The 22,657-nt window shown below is 40.6% G+C and overlaps 1 protein-coding gene across 1 annotated transcript in view; it reads right to left on the reverse strand.

Moving 5' to 3' along the window:
- The window catches only part of TBC1D5 (TBC1 domain family member 5), a 603,675-nt gene that overhangs the window by 153,955 nt on the left and 427,063 nt on the right, over window positions 1–22,657 (reverse strand). The window contains exon 15 of the mRNA XM_044293280.1: window positions 9,804–9,946. Coding sequence (XP_044149215.1) covers window positions 9,804–9,946 — 143 coding nt within the window. The remainder of the gene's footprint in view (window positions 1–9,803; window positions 9,947–22,657) is intronic.

A 22,657-nucleotide genomic window follows, 5' to 3' on the forward strand; every position in this document is an offset into this window, starting at 1 on the left:
GAAGGCGAATTTTCTTCTGTTTAAGCCATTATGTTGTTGATTTACTTCTGAGATTTGGGTTGTTGTCCTGCTGCAACACCCATCTTCTGTTAAGCTTCAGCTGATGGACAGATGGCCTTAAGTTCTCCTGCAAAATGTCTTGATAAACTTGGGAATTCATTTTTCCTTCGATGATAGCAATCCATCCAGGCCGTGACGCAGCATAGCAGCCCCAAACTATGATGCCCCCAGCACCTACTTCACAGTTGGGATGAGGTTTTGATGTTGGTGTGCTGTGCCTCTTTTTCTCCACACATAGTGTTGTGTGTGTCTTTCAAACAACTCAACTTTAGTTTCATCTGTCCACAGAATATTTTGCCAGTACTGCTGTGGAACATCCAGGTGCTCTTGTGCAAACTGTAAACGTGCAGCAATGTTTTTTTTGGACAGCAGTGGCTTCCTCTGTGGTATCCTCCCATGAAATCCATTCTTGTTTAGTGTTATACGTATCGTAGATTCGCTAACAGGGATGTTAGCATATGCCAGAGACTTTTGTAAGTCTTTAGCTGACACTCTAGGATTCTTCTTCACCTCATTGAGCAGTTTGCGCTGTGCTCTTGCAGTCATCTTTACAGGACAGACACTGCTAGGGAGAGTAGCAGCAGTGCTGAACTTTCTCCATTTATAGACAATTTGTCTTACCGTTGACTGATGAACAGCAAGGCTTTTGGAGATACTTTTATAACCCTTTCCAGCTTTACGCAAGTCAACAATTCTTAATCGTAGGTCTTCTGAGAGCTCTTTTGTGCGAGGCATCATTCACATCAGGCAATGCTGCTTGTGAAAAGCAAACCCAGAACTGGTGTGTGTTTTTTATAGGGCAGGGCAGCTGTAACCAACACCTCCAATCTCATCTCATTGATTGGGCTCCAGTTGGCTGACACCTCACTCCAATTAGCTCTTGGAGATCTCATTAGTCTAGGGGTTCACATACCTTTTCCACCTGCATTGTGAATGTTTACATGGTCTGTTCAATAAAAACATGGTAAAATGTAATTCTTTGTGTGTTATTAGTTTAAGCAGACTGTGATTGTCTATTGTTGTAACTTAGATGAAGATCAGATCACATTTTATGACCAATTTGTGCAAAAATCCATATCATTCCAAAGGGTTCACATACTTCTTCTTGCAACTGTATATATATATATATATATACATATACACAGACCAATGTTATCAGTAATGCGTTCTGCTATACATAATAATTGGCACTTGTTAAAGGGAGATACGGGTTGGGAGCAGATATACCAGACAACGTAATACTTGTTTGGATAGAATGGTTCCTAGAGGACACTTCAAATGTGAGCATTGTTCACACTGTCACTTTAATCACGACTTGAGGCAGATGAATATAGGAGGTTTTGATTGGGTAACCCCTTTAATCATAGAAATGACTGTCTGTATTTCTGTAAATGACTTCTTTGAACGAACTGCATTGTTGTTTTTAGTGGTTAACAGCCTGATGTGGGCGCACCCAGGTATAAATGACCTGATGGTATCCGCCCCCAGCATACAAGGCCCAGAGGAAGCAGAGGTGCGCGAAACGGCCATTGCCTTTCAATGTACCCTGCATCCTGTACCCCAATGGCATTTTTAATCGTTATTTTGGAACAAAGAAGATTTTTAGTGGTGTGTGCCGCAATATTTTTTCTATATTTACTACCATTTATTATGCTGACATTGCTGAGTACCTATACGGTTGGTTTGTGCACACACACTCCCAGTCCAGGTGAATGTGGTGGAGCTGGTTGCTGTGCAGATCCTCGCGTTACAGTGTTGCAGTGCCGGTCAATGTCTCTACCTTTGTTGATGCTATTTTAAATTATTTTAAAATGAATAAAACAGGTTTGAAATTTGCATTTCAGACTGAGCCCCATGAACAGAACAAGAAGACTTCAGAACAGGGTCGCTAGTAGATAAGGGTTTGGGGGTGTACCTTTGCTCTGGGACTGAAAAAACTTTTTCAAAATTTGCCTGGAATACACCAAATTGACAAACTAATTTGTAATCTGTCATATTTTGTAGCATATATTTGTTATTTGTAATCAGAGTGATTATCAGCCTTTTAAATAATTGAAACTCCACCGATCTAATATTTATGGCCTATCCTATGGCCATCAATTGTAAAAGGCATGGTAACTCCTTTAAAGGGATTGTCTCATTATAATGTAACTACAAGAAAATTTTGAGTAAAACATTCAGAATCACAGGTGCATATCCATGAAGCAAACAGGATTATAAAAAAGAAAATGGCTGCACACCATTATACATACAAACAATAGGGCCTCTATTGTTTGTATGTATAATGGTGTGCAGCCATTTTATTTTTTATAATTATAATGTAACTCATCTTTTGGGGAATGTGTAGGAACAAAAATTGTCATGACCACTGCCCCTACACATTACAAAAAAAAAAGAAAAGAAAAAAAAAAGACAGTTGCCCTTTAAGGCAATTTATCTTCTATCCATAGGGTAAGAGATAAGTGTCTGATCACAAGAACGGGGGTCTGTGTTCCCTGTTTGTATAAAGCGACAGATAAAAATGCGAGTCTGTTGCTCCATTCAACTCTCCTTGCTGGAGATAGCAAGCATATGCACTCCGCAATCTTTGGCAGCCCCATAGAGCTGAATGGAGCGGCAGTGCACATGCGTGGCCCCAGTTGATCAGATACATATAGTTGTTCCAATAGCCAGTATCATATTCTATGCAAAGATGTGAATGCAACTTTATATTTTTAAATTAAAGAAGGGTTACTTGTATCTAGATGTGTTAGAATGGAATTTGTGGTATGACTTTGGTACGGCCATTCTGACATTAAGGAGGCACCAGGATGAGAAAGCTCGAATGTTCAGAGACAAAGGCAGCACACCAGACAGTGTAATCCCTGAAGCCAGTGGTGCATTTACTGTATTTTTTGCCAATAAGACAAACTTTATCCCCCCTGTCTTATAAAGTGAATACGGATGGTTCCATTATGGAGGCGCTCATTAGTACTATATTAGTCAGGTAACAGTGAAGCTGCATAAAGCGCACACTGGATCTCCCAAGAGTCACCGTCCTCCAGAGCAGGCGAGTTAAGTTGTTTTATTTATTTTTTGTCTGATCTGATTAAAACATTTTTTTTTTCTTATTTCTTTCCTCTAAAACCTAGGTGTGTCTTAGGGTCAGGTGAATCTTATAGAGCGAAAAATATGGTATCTCCTGACGCCAAGAAATTACATAAATGGCATGTGGGCATAAAAAGGGCTTAATATGCTCTAGGCTCTGGCAACAAGTGTCACAGATCAGCGAGTGTGGACCCACTGTGCCAATCAACTGGTTTAACATAGGGCTTCCCCAAAGGACGTTATCCTGGCGCTTCCCCAAAGGACGTTATTCTGGTGCTTCCCCGATATTCACTATTTAACCCCTGTACAGGGATTTGGGATTCGTTGTGGTTAAAAAAACAGGCTACTACCTCCTGGGATAGTCTCAGTGTGGTTGGCAGCTGACCCTTTTAGGTCAGGGACTCCAAAGCAAGCACTGGCAGCTCAGGATACACTAAAACCACTGGTATGTGTGAACAGGCACTTAGACAGGTTTTTGGTAACTTGGAGTCCTGGCTGTAGAGATACATGAAGAAGCTTGCAAGCAGTGTGGTGAGTGATCTCAGGCAAGGATAACAGACTGGATACTGGGTAGGAGCAAGGACAATACAGATGAACTAGGGAAACAGAAGCTGACACTGAAAACTAGAGGTATTGGACTACATAGGTGGAGCAGGTAAAACACTGGAGAATTCACAGGAACACAGGTGGGGGATAATGCAGGTAAGAATAGCAGAAGTACCAATGGCTAAAGCAAGGGATAGTCTGAATACAGTCCAAGGTCAGCGCAGGCTGAGTACATGCGTAGTCGTGGTAGCTCCAAGATCGGGGTAGGGCAGCAAGGAGCAGAATCAGTAGACAGTCAAGGAAGGTACATGGGCAGTCAGACAAGAGATCACACCTTTCGCTGGTTATTAGAGACTAGAAAAACCTCAAAGCTCAGCAACCTTCTCTTTGGGTAGTCTGCCTTAAATACCAAGGGAACTTCCGCCAGTGTCTAGGGAAGGATTTGCAGATGCGCACATTGGCCGTTTAAGATGCGATAGGTGAGCGAGCACATACCCTAAGGGAACAGAGGCTGAAGCAATGGAGACAGCAGCTTACAGAGGTTGATGAGAGTCATGGTAAGTAGAAGGGCAGTGGCGGACATGGACCGCTGACCTAACAACAAGCTTCTGTCTGGGCAGTCTCTGTGCTGAGTGTCTTCACCTATTTTATACTTTCCACTCAATCTCTTTATTTTCTTTGTAAAACAACTTATACAAAACACACACGGCCAAGTTCCAGTAGTCAAGGCCAAATTTGTAAGCGGTAACAATATTGACAAACTCGTTTCACATAAATGATTCACCGCAATTAAAACATAACATTTATTAATACATAATGTTAAAAGGCCCAAAAATATGTATAAAACAAGGCAAGGACACACCAAAAAATAATCTTAAATCAATGCGACCTCTGGCTGCCTTCAGAACAGTGCAAAATCCAATAGGCAAAGAACAGGAGGGAGGATAGAGTGGAGAGACAGAGGTACTGGGACGCTGCCCCTATGTATTCCTAGAGACTCTCACTAGTAGTACTCCCTCTCTAGACTTCCCCTTACTGTCCCTTAATTAGGCAACAGTGACTGCCCAGTTTCGTCAAGAAAAAAGGAAACAGAAAGGGAAGATATAGTAATCCAAAAAGTAACTCAATGGTCCCAGGTGCAATTATACTATATTGTCCCGACGCGTTTCATTGGCATCCGCCAAATCATCAGGGGACCAGTTTGCAGATTATCAAAACTTCCTATAAATGCCTAATAAAGCTCCTGAAAAAAAAAAAGTGTGGTGATCACATCCAAAATATGTCAGGAGTACATATAAAACTACTTAGCTTTCCATGGTGAATTATTGTGGTCCAGCTGTAGTCCTATAAGCGGTTCTGCGTGTGGCAGCACCTATAGACAACATCCTGCAGTGGCTTTTTTTACACAGTTTTTATTTTATTTTTTTGACTGTGTTCATCTGAGGGGTTAGGTCATGTGTTATTTTTATAGAGCAGATTCTTACGAACACGGCAATACCTAATATGTCTACTTTATAAAATTTATTTAGGTTTTACACTATAATATCCTTTTTTAGACAAAAAAACAACAACATTTTAGTATCTTCATAGTCTGAGAGTCCGTTTTTTGGTTTGTTTTTAGCCTTTTATCTTAAGTGGGGGCTCAAAGTTTGCGGGATGGACGGTTTTATTGGCACTATTTTGGGGTGCATCACTTTTTTTTTATAATTGTATGTTTATTATGGTATAAAACAGAGACGTGAATACACTTTTACATCGCTTGCTATTACACTTTTTATGATGTAAGGTGACAAAAAAATTGGATTTTTTTTGTCACCTTACATCACAAATAGTGTTATAGCAAGCAATCAAAAAGTCATATGCACCCCAAAATAGTGCCAATAAAACTGTTCTCTCATCCCGCAAAAAATGAGCCCCTACTTAAGACAATAGGCTAAAAACTAAAAAAGAACTGACTCTCAGACTATAGAGATACTAAAATGTTTTTACAAAAAAGGATATTATAGTGTAAAACTTCAACTTAAAAAAGTAGACATATTAGGTATTGCCGCGTCCGTACGAATCTGGTTTTTAAAAATAACACATGATCTAACCCCTCAAATGAACACAGTCCAAAAAAAAATATAAAAAAACGGTGCCAAAACAGCTATTTTTTGCCAAATTTTCCATTTTAATCCATTTTTTCAGTTAACAAAGGAAGGGTTAACAGTCAAACAAAACTCTATATTTTTTGCCCTGATTCTGTAGGGCTTCAAATGGGACATGGTGTAAATAAACCAGTCCAGCAAAATCTGCCTTCCAGAAACCATATGGTGTTTCTTTCCTTCTGCGCCCTGCCGTGTGCCTGTACAGTTGTTTACGACCACATATGGGGTGTTTCTATAAACTACAGAATCAGGGCAATAAATATTGAGTTTTGTTTGGCTGTTAACCCTTGCTTTGTTACTGGAAAAAATTGAAAATTTGCCCAAAAATTTAAATTCTGAAATTTTATCTCCATTTGCCAATAACTCTTGTGGAACACCTAAAGGGTTAACAAAGTTTGTAAAATCAGTTTAGAATACCTTGAGGGGTGTAGTTTCCAAAATGGGGTAATGTTTGGGTGGTTTCTATTATGTAAGCCTCACAAAGTGACTTCAGACCTGAACTGGTCCTTAAAAAGTGGGTTTTGTAAAATTTCTGAAAAATTTCAAGATTTGCTTTTAAACTTCTAAGCCTTGTATCGTCCCCAAAAAATAGAATGATTCCCAAAATGATCCAATCATGAAATAGACATATGGGGAATGTAACGTAATAACAATTTTTTGAGGTATTACTATGTATTATAGAAGTAGCGAAATCGAAACGTGGAAATTTGCATTTTTAAAATTTTGGGTAAATTTGGTATTTTTTTATAAACAAAAAAGATTTTTTTTTTTTACTCCATTTTACAAGTGTCATTAAGTACAACATGTGACAAAACAACCCAAAAAAACAATCTCAGAATGACCTGGATAAGTAAAAGCGTTTTAAAGTTATTCACACATAAAGTGACACTGGTCAGATTTTCAAAAAATGGCCTGGTCCTTAAAGGGGTTGTCCGAGTTTTTTTTTTGTTCTATGTTCTTAACTAAGCAAATGTAACAGCTTTCCATTTAACTCACTTTATCTCCAGTGGCTGGTTTCTCAGATTTTACTGAGGGTCACATGACCTGTGATGTCAGCTTCTCTCCCTGCTCTGATAAAGATCGTTTACAAGCCTGTAAACGAGACGCCACTGTGCTGGCCATGCTCCCCCTTCACTGCTGTCTGCTCTCTTCTAGGATTCTTAACCCCTTCAGCTGCACAGACTGGGTAGCTGCAGCAGTGATAATTCTGGGCACAGGAGCTGACAGACTAGAGAGAGCATTGCACAAGAAGGTAGGGGGAGATCCTGTGTGTATTAGCAGTGTTATTATACAGGTGGGACTTGTAGTTCTACACTTACAAGTTGCTATTGATTCTCCCAGCACTTAGGGCAGCTCTTGTATCCACTCCATTAGCAGGGTCATCATACAGCTGGGACTTGTAGTCTTACACATACAACATGCTGTTGATTCTCCCAGAACTCAGGGCAGCTCTTTTATCCTACTCCCTTAGCAGTGTCATTATACAGCTGGGACTTGTAGTCTTACACATACAACATGCTGCAGAGTCTCCCAGCAGGCGATACTGTGGAAAGGGGATAAACCCTTTAATCCAAAAAGATATCCAATATGGAACTTTTGGTCCTACTCTATCAGAGGCTGGCAACAAAATATATCCCGGTGTCCAAGTGGATACTTAATAGTGACACCAAGAAGGACGGCAATCACTGGGCAACAACCATATGTTGTACTTGTCAATCAGTTGAATACATTTTTGATGTTGTTGGAGCTGCTGCACCGTGCCCCATATTCCATGGGGATTTGACTAACTTATATACAAATCACTTATTATCTCAGCATTTTATTTCCCTTTTAACTTTAAATTGTCAGACATTTGCTGCACCTGGCCCAGTTTCATCTGTGGCGTATATAACAATCAATTCCACTTACTGGCACTAACTGACTGAACCCAGAACCTCCTGTTGCCCAAACAAAATTATATATTAATGTTTATTTATCCCCTGGTGCATTTAAGTTCTTGTCCAAAATCTACATATTAAAAGCAGAGATTCTTAGGTGATTCATCAAGATGCCGTAACTTCCACTTTACTGTTTTTATCAATGTCATGATTGTATATTTCAAATTATATGGAAGTATACAGCAATTTATCAAAAAAATAATAATAAAAAGGAATGCTAGCTAAATAAACTTGTTACATGGAGTCATTTATGATGTGGTCTAGTCAGGATCATGCCAAAATTGACTGACAGGGAGCAAAATATTGATGACCTATCTTCAGGATGAGTCATCTATTTCAGACCAGTTGAGGTATGACTCCCGTCACCCCCACTGATCAAGTGCTTGAAAGGGCCAGTGCTGCAGCCCCTTCATAGTATACCAAGCACAACGCTGTACATTGTTTAGTGGCTGTGCTTGGAATTGCAACTGCACAAAGGCCAGATGACTTATAGACAAGACGTAGAGGCTACAGTGCTTGTCCAAATGCTGCAGCCCTTTCCAGTAGCCGATCATGGGGGAGTCAGACCCCTACCGATCAGATTTCAATGACCAATCCTCAGGATAAGTCTGAGACTGCGACAAGTGATGTCACATTCACAGGGTCATATACCCTCGTTGCAGTTTTGTCCTGTTCAAGTGAATGTGCCTGTGCTGCAATACTAAGCACAGCCATTATAAAATGTATGGTACTGTGCTTGGTTAGCTGTGAGGAGGCTGCTGCACTCACCGGAGCGCCGCGGTCTCCTCAAACAGCTGATTGGCGGGGGTGCCAATAGTGTAGTGTAATAGACGTATATTTGCTCCCCCTTTTACGGCAGTACTGCACCTCTTGGATCTCCACAGAGCACTGTAATTTTTAATGTTTATTTTATTTTTTTGTATTGCATGATGATGTTTTTATGCTCTTGACATAAAGATTTTGAGTTTTTAAAGACAAGTGCCAGAAGATTTGTCCAGGATTCATAGCATACACAGAAAATTCTACAGAAATAATGACCTTCCATATAGAGCCCCATCATGTGCGGGCAGTATGTCCTCCCCTGTCTTCCATTATCACTCAGCATCATGACATGAAGATCTATTTCACATTTGAAGGCACACTTCCATCAGAAAGAAGTTGTTTTTACTTAATATTCATAGAAAATATTTTTCTAGAACCTTTGGCTTGTTTTTCTTTTTCATTTTGGCAGTACTATACCATGGACAATTAAATACAACATATTGTCCTTCTCTAACAGTCAGCACAGAGATATAACACACGGTCTGTTTACAGCTGTTGTGAGGGAAGATACTATCTGGTAGTACAATAGTAGATGTAGAATTTAGGATAACGGTATGATAACCCTATTGTTCTCTTTATAAGTCTAGATAAAGATGCAAACAGAAGATAAATTGCACTTATCAGTGTAAAGTGTGATGTTTTAATTGAGTCATTCATACCCTTTCATCAGTTGATGGTCTGACTAAGAAAGTCAAGTTACTTTCCAGGCCGAGGCAGAAAGTACAATACATCCAAACATTGTTTTGTAAAAAAAAACAAAAACAAAACACAACTTTAGAATAATCACATATTGGCTGTCATGTGATAAAAATGTTTTCGATGGTACTTTACCTTTACATTTTATTATAATAGTAGCTTGTGGATTTGTGATAACTGTATGATACCTTTATTGTTATCTTTATAGGCTTAGACAAAGATGTCCACAGAAGGGCAATCAGTGTAATGTGTGCTGCTTTAATTGAGTCACCCCCTTTCCTCTTTGGCCACAGTTGATGGTCTGACTGGAGAAGTCAAGCGACTTTCTAGGCCGGGGCAACAAGTAGAAAACATGGAGTGTCTTCAAGAAATGATATCCAGAAAACCATCCACCCATATATATATTTTTTTTATATTCATGTGTAGGCTGTTAATATGTGAAACATTTTGATGGCGGTGTCTTTTAACAGTCTAGTATTCAAATGATATAAAAAACTGTGATACTTACATGCATCCCTGATGTATAAAAGCATGGCTACAAAAATATAATCCACCAACGCTAGAGTAATGCTGTCTGCAAAGAGCGCATCCCAAACTACAAGGAGGTCCTGGAGCGGAAATTCTCGACCAAAGAGGAGTCTCACCCATCGTCTGAAAAATTCAAAATAAAAAGGAAAGAAATTAAGCAAAATACATAAGGGTCCCTATGTGAAGAGCTTCAAGACATACAAAGCATACACACTACAACCTAAATCATATAAAGCAGCCATAAGAAGTTGGGCTTATAGGACGTCAGTTTTTTTACCCATTTTTTTTATGTCTAATGACCTCAATGAGAAAAAACACAAGCAATATCATAGGCATCCATAGGATCAGTTCCAGGAAAAATTATTGTGTGTATTAATTTGATATGTTAACATGACTCAGGATGTGCAGTGATTGAATTCTATAAATACAGTCAGACCTAAAGGCTGTTATAGCACAAGGAGAGTGCAAACAGAAGCATCATCAAGACATTTAGAGGTGAAGGGACACCTTTATATTTTACCAGATTCACTCTTTATGCTGAAGGCATTTTCTCTAGAATCTCCAAGAACCATGCCATGATTTTTACCATATCATACCAATTTTTATATTATGCTCTTACCCTCCCACATGTGATACTCATGACCTTTTTCATTCTAAAGCCAACCCTCAGTGTGTTATTTATTTATTTTTTGGCCATGATTTTTTTTTTACAGCAATTATATACATGTTATTTTCCAAACCAATCATTTACATTAGCATTTCAGTTTTATGATTTCAAATCAAAGGGGGAAATGCAGAAAAAGTACAATTGTGACAGACTACAATATTTTATATTAGTCAGTTACCATTATTAATAATGCTATAAAGGTATTACACAGATTGTTACTGTTCTAAGATTCCAAAATCTATTTTCTAATTCTGTTCTTGAAATATCCCCTGAAAAGTATTACTATTAGTGTTGAGCGAACTTGTGTTTTAAGTTCGGTGTCTAAAGTTCGGGTTCCAGTTATCGAAGAATCGCGTCATGGATTCTAAATTCCATTATAGTCCGTGGTAGCGGAATCCATAACGCGATTCTTCGATAACCTGAACCCGAACTTTAGACGCCAAACTTAGAACACAATCTTACTCAACACTAATTACTATGCAATGAATAGGACATTTCTAGTGTTGAGAGAATCAAAGTGGACGAAAATTTGATTTATCACGAATCCGAATATCCTGGAGATTTGTGGTAAAGAATCTGATTTTTTCTAAAATAGCTGCTGCATATGTTACAAAGTCAAAGTAAGAAGCCTGGGAAGGACGGATCACCCATAATGCTGTGCAGCCAGCCAATCAGCAGATAGCCCCTGTGATGTCACAGCCCTATAAAAAGCCTCATCCTGCCCTCTCTCCGCCATTTTAGTGTGTACTTAGTGCAGCCACTAGGGACAGTGATTAGGGAATTCTTTAGTAACAGAATATTCCTTTTGAGCTGTTCAGGGAAAGATTATTCATAGTGTAGGGATATAGTAGGGAGGCAGTATCTACACTGTAGGGAGAGATCAGGGACCAATAGGAGAGTGTAAATCCTGGGTAATGGAGAAGCCATTCTATTACACCTTGCTGCACTGATTGGGGTTAAAAAGTGTTCTAATACTACTGATTTTAAGTTGTTCACATTATTTTATCCATAAGTAATTCCGTTAATCCTTGATTCTGTAATTGGGGTGAAATTGCAGCCTGATACTACAGATTTTGGGGTATTCACATTCTTTTATGCATAAGTAATTCCATTAATCCTTTATTCTGTAATTGAGGTGAACTTTCGGCCTGATACTACTGATTTTAGGGTGTCCATGTTACTTTATACATAAATAATTCCAATCATCCTTGATTCTGGGGTGAAATTGTGGCCTGATACTACTGATTTTGGGGTGTTTATGCAGTTTTTTTGGGGGGTTGTTCTTGTGATGGATCAGAAGAAGGCAAAAATAAACTGTGACATTAACACAAACTTACTGCTGACACCCTCCCCACTCTATCATGGGCCCACTACTTGTCTCAGCGTGTAACAGAGGAGGTTCTTTAGCAATATATGCAGAATCAGCCGACGACGGTGTAAAAGGAGAGTGCTCTTTCACTCTATAGTAAGATCTTGGGCCGCTGCTCGGTTAAGTCCTTTATACCTGAAGCGAACATTGACCTGTAAGGCTGAGTTCACACTTCAGTTATTTGGTCAGTTTTGGCCCCATAACTGACCAAATAAATGACTTATGCGTTGCGTGAAAATCGCAGCATGCTCTATTTTGTGCATTTTTCATGTAACGCAGGCTCCATAGAAATGAATGGGGTTGCGTGAAAATCGCAAGCATCTGCAAGCAACTCACCTTAGTCCACTTGATCGCGTAGCCCGGCATCTCGTCTGTCTCCTTTGCTGAACAGGACCTGTGGTGACGTCACTCCGGTCATCACATGTTCCATCACATGATCTTTTACCATGGTGATGGATCATGATATGGATCATGTGATGACCGGAGTGACGTTACCACAGGTCCTGTTTCTGCAATGAATGCTCACCACGGGTCCTGTTCAGCAAAGGAGACAGAAGAGATGTCGGGCTACGCGATCAAGTGGACTAAGGTGAGTTAAATTATTTTTTTTTTTAACCCCTCCAGCGCTATTTTACTATGCATTATGTATTCAGAATACTATTATTTTCCCTTATAACCATGTTATAAGGGAAAATAATACAATCTACAGAACACCGATCCCAGACCCGAACTTCTGTGATGTTTTGCGCGCGGAAAAATCGCAGGTGTTCCCGCAACGCACCCGCACATTTTCCCGCAACACCTGTCTGAAAGAGGCCTAAGAGTGACGCCTGTTAAATGCTGGTAATACTGACGTAAAGTAACTGTTTCTCTACCACAGCAGACTAGCTATGCATGTTTCTGCAATGCACAATGATGTACACCGACATACACGTTCCCTAAAGCTGGGAAATAGGAAATAGCTGATTTTTAACGCTCTTTGTCACAAATGAATGCAGATAGATTTACTTTTTTATTTTTATTTGGCAAAGCGTCCGAATCATTTCTTTTTTAAAGTTTGATCATCTTTAGACGTTTCAGATTAAGCATTATTGAAACAAAGGGGGCAGCTCAACCTTTGTTTTCCCTCAGTTGGTCCACAATAGAAAAAAAAGATTTATATTTCTTTTTTTTTTTAGAAAACAATAAAGGCCACAATCAATTTTAATTCCTTGTAGTACAATTCAAGTTGAATAGTACAGATCAGAACTTGCTCCTATCTCCACTATTAGAGCAGGAGTGTCGCTATGATTTGCAGTCATTCAGATTTGCTGAGTGTGGGAATACTCTTGGCTGATCCTAAGTAAACGATTGCTTAAAAAAATCTCAAACCCATCCTATAAAATTCACAATTAGGGACCACAACTTTCCATCAGGGTAAAGACTACAGAAATGCACATGTTATGAAACACAGTAGTATTTGTGGGAATGATTACTGTCCATAATTTGCTGGTACAAAATGCAATTTCAAATATAAAAAAAAAAATACAAAAACAGCAGAGACTTAGGAAATTGAACGATGTATATAACGGAACTAAAGCAGACAAGTAACTAGCAAATTTATAAGATGAAACGATAGTGGATAATGGTATTAAATTAATGTGAAAGACAGCAAAATCCATTTACTTATGGTTTAAGTGCTGCTTTTTTTTAATCATTTAACACTTAGAAAACAATTTTAAAGACAGTTGAACCAAACTTTCATTTTAAAATAATATATATAATATATATACTACAGGAAGGAAATAATACAAATGGAAAAACAGCAAAAAAACAAAAACAGTTCAGAGTTCAACGTTTGCTCCAAATATTCACTTTCTCAAGTGGTAAAGGGGTTGTCCAGTAGCTTATAATTTTAGCTCCACATAGCATGAACTAATATAACACATGTCTTGTAACGCTTCACAATCCCTCATTGATCTCAGCTTCCTGGTCCCTCTTAACACACAGGAAATGACCAGTCAGCCATGGTCACTGCTGTGGCCACCGAGTGGCTAAGACATGATTTACTGTGTGTCGAGAGGGACCAGGAAGCCACGACTTGAAGCATCATGGAAATTGAAGCACAACGCATCCACAGTCACCTTTCCACTCACAGTGGCCATGAGAGGAGGCCCCTTTCTCGAGATAGGTGCGGGTCCCAAAGGTGGGAGCGACACCTATTGGGCATTTATAGCACAACCTACAGATGGAAATACCCTTTAAAATGTGACCCATGTGTCAGAGTCTTATTCCTGCTGCTGGAAAGATGAAACCCTATGGTTATGAATGGCTATTAGCAAGGACTTCACCACTGCAAGTGCCTGACAGATTAGTCATTCGGTAGTTTAAGCAAAATTGGTAAACGCCCCTATAAAATCTATAATGGCTGCCCCTACTACACAGGGAAGAAAAAGATGTAACAAAGACAAAGCTAAACGCAATTTCTAAAACTTTCAATAACTTAAGATGTCAAGACGAGTGTATAGTTACACTATTGGCCTCTCTGTGTGCCCTTCGTATTTTTTAATTGACTTTTGTATGTAATAGCCAAAATATATGAACCATATGGTACTGTTATGTGGAATACAGGCATTCCCTGTAGACCGTTGTTCACTTTGTTTCACAAGTGTTATTTATAATGCTTCTCCGTCCTTAGGTCTCGTACATAAGTTAACACAGAACTGTAAAAGTATCTGCACACAGGTGCAGGCCATCGTGCAGAAGATCCACATGAATTTCTGTGTGGATTTCTGAGCATTTCTGCACTCAAACCGCACCAAAATCTGCAATTTCTAACAGTGTTTTTTGGTGTGGATTTGATTAGATTTTGCCCCAGATCTCACCCTTCAGTAGAAAAGGGTGAAATCCAGAGCTAAAACGGCAAACATAATTGACATGCTAAGGATTTCTAAATATGCACGGCAGGTCAATTTCCGCACGGAAAACATCCGCAAAGCGTACAAAAGATTTGCCTAATCTCATACACTTTGCTGTTACTGTACTATGCTGTGGTTGTTCTGCAGAGGAATCCGCACGGAAAAAAGTGTGCACTGCGCTACGTGTGAAGGTACCCTAATACTGCACTCATAAACTGCCATGGGCCCACACTGGACCTTTATGTCACCTCGCTTTTGTCATGGATACATACAGAATTGTGGAGGTATTCACCTTTAGAATTTGGCCATTTTTCATACCGTACTATGGAAGTATTCTTCCCCAGAGGCGTTGCTTCTAGGGGTGACAATGGTGCCTCACTGAGGAACCACATAGTGGCCTATGGCTCCTTAGTAGGACACTTCCGTCAGAAATAGGGTTATCTTTTTAAAGGTCAATATTTTTTAAATAATATCTTGGATTCTCTGGCATGTCCCAATGCATGCTATAAAACAGAAGAAGAGACGTGCTCATAGGAAAGACACAACACTCTGGCAGGCAAAAAAAAATGATTGTGAGCTTGCCGCGCATCCCAATCAGATCCCATACAGGCCGAGCAATGGAGAAGAAGAGAAGGAAAGGGGTCCGCACACTTCTCAGCAAAAGGAAGGTACGTTTATTGGGATGTTTAGAACGTTTATATGAGCAATATTTGGACCCCCCCCCCCTTGTTTTATTTGGCATGCTCCCTGCTATTAAATGTTTGTTTATATGTACTGAATGTGCGGATGTGATTTGAAGAAGGAGCCTCTCCAGCTCCGAAACGCGTCATCGATGCATCCTAATAAACGTACCTGCCTTATGAGGAGAAGCACGAGGACCCCTTTTCTTATCTCCTTCTCCAATGCATGCTGTCCCCTGGTGCTAATCCTCCTTACAACCACTGCTTCTGTACAGGGCACCACACAGCAGCACAAGGAGGTAGGAAATTCTACAAATCTCCTGAGAACTAGGAAATCAAAAGGGTTTCCATTCATTTCCATGGTAGGCGCAGGCTAGCAAAAACTGTGATAAAACTGCTGTAGGGTAAAACATTGAGCATTAATAGTGTATCTTGGGGCACATCTCCACAAGAAACATTTAACAAGTAACTGGACCTATACTTGAGAAAGTCCCTGAATGACTATACAGGAAAATGTTATATATGATGTATACCTATGTTGTACGGCATTTCATTGCTGAGTAAAATAAGTCTACTAAAACCTTAAAGGGAATCTGTCACCTGGTTTGACCATATTAAGCTGTCACCATTGCCATGTTTAATAAAATACCTTATTTCTTACAGTGGTTTTCTTTCTTCTTTTCATGCTTTCATTTTGTTAAAAAAGCAATTTTTGTATTAGGCAAATGAACCCCGAAGGTGCCCGGGGTGGGGTGGGGGGGGGCGTTATTCATCAGCCTTTGAGCCCAGTAACGCCCCCCTGCAGTGCCAAGCCCGCCTTAGTTTAGAGCCCAAGCACGCCTCCTCGTTATGCAGTATCGTCCCACAGCCTAGTTTAACGGCGCCGCGCCCTCTGCTACGTCAACTAATTCATTCAAGCCATGCACCTGGAATCTTCAATTTGTCCGTCTGAAATCTCGCGCAGGCGCAGTACTGCCTACTGCCTGCGCCATCCAATAGCTCCTGAGGGCAACAGCGATAAGAAGACGTCACTGGGCTCGGCGCATGCCCAGTGACACTTTTGAGGCTGTTGCCCTTAGGAGCGGTTGGATCGCACAGGTGCAGACAGTAGGCAGTACTGCGCCTGCGCGAGATTACAGACTGACGAATTGAAGATTCCAGGTGCGTGGCTTGAATGAATTAGTTGACGTAGCAGAGGGCGCGGCGCCGTTAAACTAGGCTGTGGGACGATACTGCATAACGAGGAGGTGTGCTTGGGCTCTAAACTAAGGCGGGCTAGGCACTGCAGGGGGGCGTTACTGGGCCCAAAGGGTCATGAATAACGCCCCCCCCGGGCACCTTCGGGGTTCATTTGCATAATACAAAAATTGCTTTTTTAACTAAATGAAAGCATGGAAAGAAGAAAGAAAACCACTGCAGGAAATAAGGTATTTTATTAAACATGACAATGGTGACAGCTTAATATGGTCAAACCAGGTGACAGATTCCCTTTAAATATAAGTGTGGTTAAAGCTTTGAAGTTCCAGGAAAGGACAATAAGTCACTTTAGCTATGATACCGTTATTGTTGAAGGCCACTAAAGTTTCATGTGCAATACAATCAATATAATGGCTCCCATATTAGTGATAATGGAAACTGCATAAATCTTTTAACAGCTGTTGGGCAGAGACATGATCCTGAGCACAGACTCCATCACCAAAGCTTACATACAGGTTTATAATGTTTGTCGTCAAGAAATATTAAGAACTAAGGAAATCTGTAGGAGTTGGCAATTATCGTGTCATGTGCCTAAGTAAGCGGCACCACAAATAAATGAAGGGGAGAAAATCACACTACATGGATGAGTTTCCACCTGCATGCACATGTGTTATATCAAATCATCAGAATGTGATATGGTAGTGATCCAAAATTAGAAAAACAAGTCAAATAAGCTTTAAATTATGTCAGAAGCACCTGGCGGGTTGGTATGTGACATAAAAATTATTTTTTAAGTAGAAAGGAGGATGTAGATTGGATCATTGGAGTTGACAAGTGTTGTCCTTTCTCACACACTTTTCTGGCTGAAGAAGTTCTCCTGAACAGTGACAGGGACACCCAGTGATTAATTCACCATTTTACCTAATTATTGATGAATGTTATATCATCAGCAGACAATTTGTAGCTAATTATTAGTTTAATAACTCCGAAATTAACAAACAAGAGAAGGATATACGATATTCGCATTATATGTTTTAGGCTTTTTTTAAATATATTTTTTAAGAGATTGGTCATATTGAATAAGCAATTCATTTCATCAGGATGGGTCATGCCTTTAAAGACGACCTATGATGTAACTGTATTCCATAGGTCGCAAAGACGTGTATGGAGCAGGCTCAGGGGCTGTGCCTTCTCCATACACAATGGGTCCTGAGTGTGTTAAGGTGTCTTCATACGTAGCGCAAAACCTGCAACAAAATCTGCATGTTTTTTTTTTTCAAAACGGAAAGGTTGTGGCGGATTACATCTCCACTGAAATGAATGGAGACATTCAGCAGCAAGAAATCTGCAACAAAGCATTATTTGAGTTCTGTTTCGCTGCAGAATTAATATTTTTCAATGGACCAGAACGCAGATATTGGCACTTTTCATCCACATAGTGTAACATAGGGGATGTCTTAATTTTGGTGGGCACAATGTTTCAATGTGTGAGGACACCCTTTACACAGCTGCCTGCAATGGCCGGGAGTGGAGATAACTAGTGGAGGCCCCAGGCCTACAATATTAGTACTCCTATTACACTCTGCCTTTTTTTTTTTTTTTTTGTAGAGTGCAATAATACTTCATCTAAAATGCCCTACTCATGGCTCAGCAATGCTTTTCATGAGATAACACCCTAAGAGGACTCCACACTCTATAATGGTAATTAAAGGGCTAACACAAGGGAGCACTGTGGAGAGAGAATGACATAGGAATGCACTAAAGATCTAATTCCGTTCTCGAAACAATGTTATTTTACAGTCTTCTTGTCACGAGGGTGTCAAGAGCCACGTCTGACTCCGTTATACCCGGGGTCAGGAAGTCGCAGCGGGTGGCTGCGCGCTCTATGTCTAAAGATCACGGTGTTTCTTAGTTTGTTTTCTGTGTTTGCCTTGCTATCCTTTTTGTCTCACTCAGGGATCCGTAGCTTCTCCTCCTCAGCTGTTTCTTGTCTGCCACTCCCAAACTCCTTATATTCTCCTCTCACACTTCTCTTGTTGCCAGTTATAGAGCTTCCTGCCTGGATATCTATGCTGACCCACTGGAGCTGAGAATCTGGTTGTTGTTCCAGAGTGCTACCCTCCGGATCCCTGTTGGGCTTTTGTTGTCTCCTGTTGTTGCCCTCCTGGGATTATATGTTTAGTTTGTATTGTCTGTCCTCCCCTTGGTGTTTTCCTTTAGAGCTAGTGGTGCGGACTAGTGTTCCCACCGCCCAGTTCACTATCTAGGGCTCATCCTAGGGAAAGCCAGGGTTTTAGGCACGTGATCGGCGTACGGGTGAGGAACCCGTCTAGGGACGACAGGGCAGCCAGGCGCCAGTCGCAAGGTGAGTCAGGGGTCACCACCTTCCCTCTCACTAGGGCAGGGCCTCCCTCTTTTCCTCCCTCCGTGTCACGTATGTGACAGTTACGCCGATCGTGATACTTCTTTTATATTACAGTTTATAGAGTTGGTACAAATGCAGTACAGATGGATCTGATCTATTGTAATTAGGTCCCTACTTTCCTGACAAGGATATTTCTGCCGACACAGCTATGGAGAACTTTGTAATCTCATTGACATTTAAAAATATTAGGTATCCCTGCAATGATAGAAAGGGACAAGAGAAACCCATTCTTTTTGAGACAGCTGGCTGCGGTTTAATTATTACTCCGTCCTATTAATCTTGTTTTGCATCTGTTACACCTGCACCATGAAATGTTCACAGCGCAGAGTTTTATCACTCGCGATTATATAATAATTCATATTTTACCAGTCTTCCTTGGCCATTATACTCGGCAAAGTAACAAAAAGAGGCCATCAAATGCTTCCCCTACCAAGCAACAAAGAATAACATAAATAATCTCCTAATGACAAAAACATTAACTGCAATAAGCAAATGTTCCTGGAGATTCTCCCCTGACCTGTAAATGACTGCAGAGAGAAAAGTAACGCGACGATAGTAGGTTTGTCGCTGGTTTCCTAACTGCAGCATCTGATTATCTTAATTTCTGATAAATACAGGTTGCATCCGCTGAAATAACCCGGCTAACGATGCCTGTGAGGTCTCGCTTTCCTTCCTACAAAGTTGATCAACATGTGACTTCCAAAACAATCAGCTCTAGAGGACCTGTTACCGCTCCTGACATGCTGGTTTTAATAGCTCCATGCATTTCCCATGTAATAACAATTCTGGAGCATTTATTCCTATGTCTGTACATTGTGCTATTCCTTTATGATTTCTACTATAAGCTATGAATGAATTTCTAGCAGTCTGCAGTAAGGGTACAGAGGGGAGGTAACAAATAGGGGGGGGGGGGTGTACCTGCACAGACTCACTGTACCCAATCAGTGCTGCCATTTTCAGACTGTGCAGGTACACCCCCCCAACTTGTTACCTCCCCTCTGTACCCTTACTGCAGACTGCTAGAAATTCATTCATAATTTCAAGTACAAATAATAAAGGAATGGCACAACATAGAGCAATAAGAATGGAGGGTCCAGAATTGTTATTACACGGGGAATGCATGAAGCTATTAAAACAGACATGTCAGGAGCGGTGAAAGGTCCTCTTTCACGTGGCGCAGGTACAGTACACTGATGCAGAATTTCTCCTCATCTACTTGTCCCTCCATATTAACAAATAATACAGAAAACTCGGAGAAGCCTAACATTTCAGTTGTCAATATAAATAGGCAATCTGAAGTTATAGCTCAGAATTTAAAAGGGTTTTCCAACATATTTTTACTGATGGCCTCTCCTCTGGACAGGTCATCAGTATCTGATTGGTGGGGTCCAACACCCAGGACCCCCATTGATCATCTGTTTCAGAAGACGCTGGCTCTTACAGTAGCGCTCCAGCCTACCACCCACCAAGCACAGTGCTGTCCATTTGATAGTGACTGTGCTAGGTATCGCAGCAAAGCCCCATTCCTGCTTTCCATTCAATTAAGTCTTTTTTCGACTTATAGCATTTCAGGGATTCACATGCATACTTCCGACAAAAGCCCAGCAGTGTAGACTCATCCTAAAACGAATATGACATGTAATGGTGGGACAACCTCTTTTAAAGAGGACCTGACACATCTCCTGACATATTTTAGTAACTACTTGCATTCCACTATTCTTATGACTCCATTACTTTATTTTTCCTGCTAGACGTTATGAACGAATTGGCAGTAGTTTGCAGTGAAGGTCCAGATGGGTACTACGAGTTGGAGGTGTGTCCCTACACGGTCTGATACTGGCAGCGCTGATTGGATGGTGCCAGACTGTGCAGGGACACACCTCCAACTGATAACACTTTGATGGACCTTCACTGCAAACTGCTAGCAATTCATGCATAGAACCTCGCAGGAATAATAAAGGAATGGTACAACAGAGTCATAAGAATAGATGATTCAGAATTGTTATTACATTGGGAATGCACATAGTTGTTAAAACAGATATGTCAGGAGAGGTGACACGGGTTCTTGTCTGCCTGAATGGATACATGCCTAATTTAGCCTACATTAATGTGGATTATACAGTAGTTTGATAGTAAATTCATTCATTTATCCATTGAAAGTGGTTGTCTGGGTTCAGAGCTGAACCTGGACATGTCCCCTTTTTCACCCAGGCAGCACCTCTGAGATGAGCATTTCATGCTTCGATGCTCTCCCTTGCCCTGCCCTGTATTGTGCAGGGAAAGGGCTGTTTATATTTTATACACTGCTAGGCGAACACTTCAGCCTAGCAGTGTTGCTGGTGACATCACTGTTATTATTTGGCGGGATTTAGTGCTGCCCTAGCCTAGCCTCCATGAGCATTCCTATTCAGAGACCTGGTGCGTCACCGGATATGCTGAAAAACCCTTTACCCTGCGCGATTCAGCGCACGGCAAGGGAGATCATTGGAGCATGAAATGCTCCTATACTCATATCAGAGGGGCTGCCTGGGTTAAAAAGGGGATATGTCCGGGTTCAGCCCTGAACCTGGACAACCCTTTTAATAATGCAACCAATCATTTATCTGGTAGTAAGCATCTGGTACTGCTGGTGAGCTTAGGTTTTTTATTTTTCTTTATCTAAAAATTTTCATATCATGGAGCTTAAAATGGTTCTCAGCCTTTAACAATCTCCTTTTGTCTCTGGTGAAACAATGCTCACAGGATGTCCTGTTGTCAGGTGTTATCTTTGGAGGAACCGATCAGCAAGTGTTCAACTCCCCTGCAGCACCACCACAAGCGAAAGATAAAAAACGAATTACACCAAAGCACTTGATAAGGGTACGGTAGTTCACGCAGTTTTTTGAAGGAAGCTTTGAGGCAGATTTCCTTGCAGCTTTTTCAGCCAAGGCCAGAAGGAAATCCAGCAGGAGGGAGAAGTGGAAGTCCTTTTTTTATATTTACCATACCTTTTGAATCCACTGCTGGCTTTGGCTGAAAAACCTGGCAGGACGAGGGATCACTATAGACATCCCTTGTCCCCAAATAGAATCATAGTTTCTGGCAGCAGATCTCTGTTTAGACCACACGATCTGCTGCCCAGAAACGATGATTGGAGTGCCCGCACAAATGACAGGATCACTCAATGAACGAGTGTTGTGCTCGTCCATCGGGTGATCGATGGCACATTTAAAATCATTTAAAAGAAGCATCTGATTGGGGACAAAATAGATTATTAGGAACGAGCATTCACAGGAACGGTCGTTACTGATAATCTGGATGTTTATTGATTTGTCTAAATCCACCTTTAGAGGGTTTCTTCTATGTATTGTATAGCGTGTATCAGCTCATACAACTGATAGAGGTACATAATACAAACTATAGCCAACAGCATCCAGTTTGTAGTCTGCTTGTCACGGCTGCTCTACATACCTATTAAATGGGTTTTCCGGGGTTCTGTACTCATGATCTATCCTCAGGATAGGACATCAATATCTAAAATACTGGTTCCAGACTCATATCATATGATTAGGGGGATGTTTGCAGAAGCCATAGTGCTCCAGTGAGTGCCACAGCCTCTT

This window comes from Bufo gargarizans, chromosome 5 (assembly GCF_014858855.1).
Source record: "Bufo gargarizans isolate SCDJY-AF-19 chromosome 5, ASM1485885v1, whole genome shotgun sequence".
In the NCBI taxonomy this organism is placed as follows: Eukaryota; Metazoa; Chordata; class Amphibia; order Anura; family Bufonidae; genus Bufo; species Bufo gargarizans.